Here is a 7,083-nt window from a genome sequence, read left to right on the forward strand (position 1 = left end):
TTTTGTGGGAGTTATAAGTTATTATACCCCTTGGAGTTACAAGATATTATGCCCCTGAGAGTTACTTGTTGTTACTTTCCTTGAGAGTTACCAGTTATTATACCCCTGAGAATTACCATATATTATTATCCCTCAAAGTAACCAGTTATTATTGTCTTTATTAACACCTTTTCATATGTCTGATATCTTCTCGTATGTCTGGCACCTTTTCGTTGTTGGACCCATCCGATGATGTGGCCAGTCAATTGGCTGGGGTGGCTATCAGTCTGTTAAAGTTTGAATTTTCTCAGTCATACATAAATGCCTCTAAGTTTTTAACTTTGTGAAAGTTAAGCTGCGATAAAAATGAGTAATTTTTATTGTCAAAAATTTAAATGCAATGATCATACAACCTTGATTTCAATGTCTCTTAGTGCCATGTTTTCTCCTGCACTGAAGTGCTCACTTGAGGTTTTTTCGGGTAGTTCTTTTAATTTACGTTGTAGGTCAACTATTTGACTTTTGACAAGTTAAGTTAACATTTGGTCAGCCTTATTGGCTTCATCTATTACTTAGTTAATAATGTTATTTTCTTACTTTTGCTTATAGAAAAAAAGAATAAAAATGTTTTTGTAACCTTCAAGAGTATTCAAGTAGAGTGAGAGTTTCTGTTAATTTCACCTTGATTTTAGGACTTTACATGTATTTGGCTAATTGTATATGATAGTTTATTAGTGATGAATGTTCGTGTTTGTTGATTTACTTTCCCTCATGTTGATGTCCCTTTGTGAGAACCTCTTTCTCTATAGAAGCCTAGGATTAAGCTTTAAGGTTTCCTAATGACCTTCTTAGATGCCTAGAGATGGAACTCACCCACATAGATCTTCAAACCAATTCTACATTTACTTATGGTTTCATAAAGCTAAACCAAAATCCTCCACTATTGGTTGAGATGATGAGAATTGAAATTGGTAGAAGCCCACACTGAATTTCTATAGGTGGAGGAGACCTTAGGCAACCCATAGTTCCTAGAGTCCTAAGAATCCTTGTGATGACCAATTGACCAACCCTACATCCTCTTTTGTCTGAAATAAACCCATTGGGTATGAGACAAATTTCAGTTTAAATAAATGTTTGCCTTTTAGACCAAAATCTTAAACTAAGAAAAAACGTAGACTAAAACATCAAAATTTAAAACCAAAAAAGAAGTTGTTAAAATCAAATGTACTTAATAAAAAATTAAAATAAAATAAATTTATGAAACCTCAAAACACCAAACACGACCAAATATTGCTAGTCAACTTAACCTCATACTAAAATCACTATGATCATAAAGTTGAATTTAGATCAAACCTAATTAAAACAAAAAAATAATAAATTAAATTGATTAATCTAATTAGTTAGATTAGTAAGTTGTAAGGAGGTTATATGGTAGGCCCAACAATCTAAAGACAAGCCCACCATCCAAGGCCAAAACTTAGCAAAAAAATTTTTGTGCAGACTCCTGACGTAACTCTACTTGTGGCGCAAGGTAGTCCTGAGTTATTTTCAGATTATTTCTGGGTTATTTTCAATAATTCCAAAAGAATCCAGAAATAACCCGCGGTCTTTATTTTTGTGTTATTTTGGGATTATTGAAAATAACACAGAAATAACCTAAAAATAACTCAGGAATAACCTACACCGCACGTAGAGGTACGTCAAGTGTCTGGATAGAAAATGTGCGCCAAACTTAGGCCTAAGCCTTGTAACCCTAAAAGGTAAACCCATTACTCACATGACCCAAATAATGTCTCGTGTCACTGCAGCACAAATAAGAATTAATTAAAAGTAAATTAAATATAAAAAAATTAAAAGTCAAGCAATGCACACTTAATAAAGAGAGCCACCAAGTGTCGCCTTGGACAAACCAACCTAGATCAAACTAAAGGGGAGTTATGGATGACCAATATTGAGTCAAACCACCAAATATAAGCCCTCACCAATTAGCTCTAGGACTAGCCATGCCACTCCATGGACATTGGAGCACACAATGACCAATGCATCAAAAATGGGGAAAACTTCTTTACCTCTACCCAAGCCATCTTTATTCCTCTACCCAAGCTTTGAAGATCTATTAAAGGTCCCAAGCATACCAAAGCCTCTCCCATGTCAATAAAAAGACCCCAACCCGAGAGTCTCCACACACACTCAAGCTTTTTAACCAACCACCCAACCCCTTAGCCCTCAATAACAAAAGGCCTCCCACAGACTAGAGAAGTTCATCCTCATCATCTTCAAGCCACCTTCACCACCCCATTGTCTTAATTCTCTCTAAAATCCATTGCTTCTTACGGCCTTGATGCCAACCTCTCCAAAACTTTAAATTAACCCTCCCGAAAGCTTTACATGGTCCTAAAACCATTTTCTCAATCAAAATCCTTCAATCTTAAACCCTTCATCATAGTTTGACACTAACCTGCTCCCCCATTTGGTCTAGCTGATAGCTAGGATCAATTTCACCTCAAATCAGAGCAAGGAGGAAGCATGCACAACCAAGGCGGTCCTTTCCCTCAAGCTCAATTGAGGCCTCAATTTTGGGAGAAATCAATGGCTCAAATTCTTCATTATTTCCATTAGTTTGTCTTTTTATGATCAGGATGAACAATGCATACCAACTTAACCGTATAGATAGGTTCGCCCATCTTATGAAGCTTTAGAAATAAACCCCAAGCGATTTGTCTAACTCTAGCATAAGATCTTAGGGTTGAACATGGACGGCTCTTTATCCTATAAGGATGATGAACAGATGTCTTTTGTTTCCATGTATTAGAAACAAATGGTGGAGATCAAACCAAATGGTAGAACCGCAGAGAGGACCTCATCAGATTAGGGCCACCTCAGTCTCTTGCATGGAAAGCAGAGCGAACAACGGGGCGATGTGTGAACATTTGATGGCTTTGAGGATGATGTGGCACTGATTGGCTTAAGTGGGAAAGTCCAATTTTTTCTAATTAATTAAATCCAAAAAATGCATATAAACTTAAAAAATTCATGACTTAACAAATAAAAATCATTAAAGTAAAATAAAAATAACTATAAATTCAGTGAGCAGAGGAGAAAATAATAGAAATTAAAATGAGATTAATTAGATTATATTTAATTTTAAATTAATTAAATTCCCCAAAGAGTTTTTAATTATTAAAAATCAAATACAAGACCTTAAACTATGAAAGTTTGAGGGAAAAATTTCCTTTGTCCTTAGGAATCTCCATTGATTTTTCTAAGAATAGAGGTTCTGCCCTAACACCGAAAGTTTTAATTATTTATTAAAATTATAAATAATTTGAAAAATAATTATAAAAATTAAAATATTTGTAAAAAAAACTTGTTTCAAATGGAAATTAATAAGGAAGGTAAGGACAGTATACCCACATAATAAATTTATTATTTTTCATCTTTGAAAACTTAAAAATGAAATTAACATATTAAGGGTAAATTTATGCGATTGCAAATTTTGCAATTTTATCCCTAATTTTCTTCTAAACTTCATCAAATATGAAAGTTAATTTAGAAAATCTTAGGAATACGTCCTAATGAAAACTTTAAATTAAATTATCAATTAAAAAGGTTAATTTCATAATTATCCTTTTAAATATGACATTACCTTAATAAACAAAACTTAAAATTTCACTTAGGTCTAATCCATCCAAGACCTAAGCTAACCCGAAGTTATCATAGAACTTAACTTAGATCTAACCCAATTTGGACCTAAAACAATTCAAACTCTAAATTCAACTTAGTTCTAACAGAATTTAAACCTAACTCAAACTAATTTACTTTAAACTTAAATTTGGTCTAACCCAACTTAACTCAAATTTCAAACTTTGGTTGGGTCTAACCAAATTAAGACCAAACTCAACTCAAACTTTAATTTTAACCTAGGTCTAGCCCAACTTAAACCTAACTCAACTCAAATTTTAAAAGTAACTCAAGTCTAACACAAGTTAGACTTGACTTAATTAAAAACAAAAACAAGCTTTAAACTTAACTCAAGTCTAACCCAAGTTAGACTTGACATAACCGAAAACTAAACCTAGCTTTAAAACTGAACTCAAGTATAACCCAACCTAGACTTGACTTAAGCAATTTCTAAACTTAACCTATAACTTAACTCATGTCTAATCTGACTTAAACTCAAACCAACAAATTTCTAACTTAACTCAAAACAAACCTAAATACAAACTCCAAACCAATTCGAACTATCCCAACCTAACATGGGCTAACCTAATTTAACTAAAATTAGCATGGATCAACCCAACCTATCTTGTGCTAACCAAAGTCAAACATAAATCAACTTGGGTCAACCCACCTTAACTTGGGCTAACCTAAATCAAATGTAAACCAACCTAAATTCAAACTTAAACAAACCTGGATCAACTTGACCTAACCTGGAATAACCCAAAATAAACTTAAACAAGCCTCGATCAACCTAGCCTAATCTAGGCTGACCCAAATCAAACTTTTGTCAACTCAGCCTAATTAGGATTAATCTGAACCACGCCTAAACCTATTTGGGTTACCAACTTAACCAGGGCTAACTCAAATTAAACACGAACCAACCTAAATTAACATCTCATCTCATGAACAAATAAAGTTAGGGAGTGTTTGACTTCTCACAAGAGAATAAAAGCACACATGACTTTTAAAAAACACAAACTCTGGAGATAATATGGGCTGAAGTGCAACTATTGTAATAAACATAAAAGACAACATAAAATACACGCTAAAAATCACTAGAACTTAAACTTCAACTATAAAACACATTTGAAAAGAGACTTTGAAGGAGGTAACCCATGGCTACGAACAAAGTATCTCTCGGTCACTTGTGACTAATCCAACCACAAACCCCAATGACCCGGGGAAGATGGAATCATGGGATCTTGGTCGGGTTGTTTCAACATCTAAGAATAAATCACCAAATTTGGTCAATTAAGAAGTCTTAAGCTATCTAAAATTTTCAACAACTTAAAATCCATAAAAGACATTAAAAGTTAAATGAAAACCAAGTAAACAAAAATCACTGAACATTACTTTAACCCTACTACCCATGTCTATGAAGATCTCTTGCATGCGCAGCTCATGATTGTTGAAAAGAATTTTTCAGTCGGAATAAGCTTAAACGCCCCTATATACTAGGTAGATCAAGGAACCTGATAATCTTGAGACGACAGAAAACCATGGGCATCTTGACCGGATTGTCCTAAATAAAAAGAATAATAATTAACACATTAAATAATAAAAATAAATACATTCATTATTTTTTTTTTACATTAAAATAAAACCTTTGACCCATCAATTATTATCACCAAGCTTTGAATCATACATCTAGTGCTTCATATCATATTAAAAATATCATTACTATTTACTTCTTAAAATTTTATTATACATAAGTTTATGATGTGGGAAATATTATAAATATAAATATAAAATCTTACTCAAAATATATAAATACAAAAAAAATTATTTGCGATATGTACATAAATTTTACTTAGTTTTAACATTCTTAATAAGAACTCCTTTTCGCTCCATTTATTTATTTTCATGATAGCTAGCATAATCGTTTACATTATTCCATCATGTATTTTTAAAAGAAAAAAGAAAAAACCCACGTGCCCTTTAATTAAAAACTTCAAGGAACCGAGACACCGCTTGTCTCGCCTCAAATCTACCTCCCCCGCCTATATATAATCCGCTTCACCCGACTTCCCTATGAAGTCTCTACTCCGACTCACATCAACCGTACCCTCACCGGCGGTGCCAAAACCCCAATACCCCGATGCAGAGCCTCGACTCCATCCGGCGCCACCTTCTTGACGACTCGGAGATGTCGTCCTCCGCTGTAACCGCACCTCCCCAAACCGTCTATCACCGGACTTCCAGTTTCGGCCGCCTAGTCGCCGACCACTGGATCGATCTCCCGTTCCGCCCAGCGTCATTGTTATCTACCTCACCCCACACGATGCCTTTAGCCACGGCTGGCTTCCCAGTGCTTGCCACCCAGCAGCCCCTGTTCCGCCTCTTCCGGCTAAACCCGATTCGAGGGAGATGGAAGCGCCGGCAAAGGGGAAACACTACCGCGGCGTTAGGCAGCGGCCGTGGGGAAAGTTTGCAGCAGAGATTAGGGATCCAGCAAAGAATGGAGCTAGGGTTTGGCTGGGGACATTTGAGACCGCGGAGGAAGCAGCGCTTGCTTACGATCGCGCCGCTTATAGGATGCGCGGGTCTCGCGCACTTCTCAATTTTCCGCAGCAGATCAGTGTGGAGGCCGATTCGCCATCGCCGGCAGCGGCGAAGCGAGTTTCGCCGGAGCGATCGACTTTGTCTTTGTCATCTTCGTCTTCGTTGCCGATCTCGCAATCGGAGGGATCTACTAAGAGAAGAAAGAGAGGGGAGGCGGTGGCGAGCTTGAGGCTGGAATCTCCGGCGACGGTCATGGCATATCCGGATCCAGCGGCGGTGCAGTTGCCTGCCCAGGCTCAGACCGGCCTGGGGTTTAGGGGTAGAACGGTCCAGTTACAGGGAGGTGCGGTGGATAAAATTACGCCTGTAGGGCAGCTGCTGGTTAGCTGAAGGGGATATTGGGAGAATTTAATGGCGTGCTGTAAATGATTGAAAGTATTGGGAGCAAAAAGAAAAAATGGCTGGATAATGCTATCGAGATATTCTGTGAACCTATACAGGATTGGGTGACGTTCATTTGTGCCGTCATAGTTTGGACGTACAAAGATATTTCTCCATCGAGTTTTTTTATTCTTTACTTGAAAACAACATTAGTTTTCTTTTTTTTTTTTTTTTTTTAAGTTAATAGGCTACCAACAAATTTTCATCCGCACGAATTTCAAAGCATGACACGAAGCTCGAGATAATATTTTGAGCAAAACACATTCAAATCTTGATAAAAAGCCATATATAGAGCTCTGATTTCAACAAACTTATAGTAAAACTGATCAGCTCAATGAGACAGACTTAATCATATAAAAACTAGGCAAACCAAGCCCAAATCAAATCATTAAATCACTATTGGAAGATCTCTGGACATATTTGGAAGCTCAAATGGATATC

The 7,083-nt window shown here is 36.3% G+C and overlaps 1 protein-coding gene across 1 annotated transcript; it reads left to right on the forward strand.

Annotated features, from left to right (window-relative positions):
* The first annotated feature begins 5,543 nt into the window (after positions 1-5,543).
* Positions 5,544-6,773, forward strand: LOC110021931 (ethylene-responsive transcription factor 2-like). The gene is given in 2 exon segments (XM_020720657.1): positions 5,544-5,952; positions 5,955-6,773. Coding segments are annotated over 2 exon segments (792 nt in total). The 5' UTR covers positions 5,544-5,797; the 3' UTR covers positions 6,592-6,773.
* The last annotated feature ends 310 nt before the right edge of the window (positions 6,774-7,083 follow it).

This window comes from Phalaenopsis equestris, unplaced genomic scaffold (genome assembly GCF_001263595.1).
Source record: "Phalaenopsis equestris unplaced genomic scaffold, ASM126359v1 Scaffold000152, whole genome shotgun sequence".
Taxonomy (NCBI): Eukaryota; Viridiplantae; Streptophyta; class Magnoliopsida; order Asparagales; family Orchidaceae; genus Phalaenopsis; species Phalaenopsis equestris.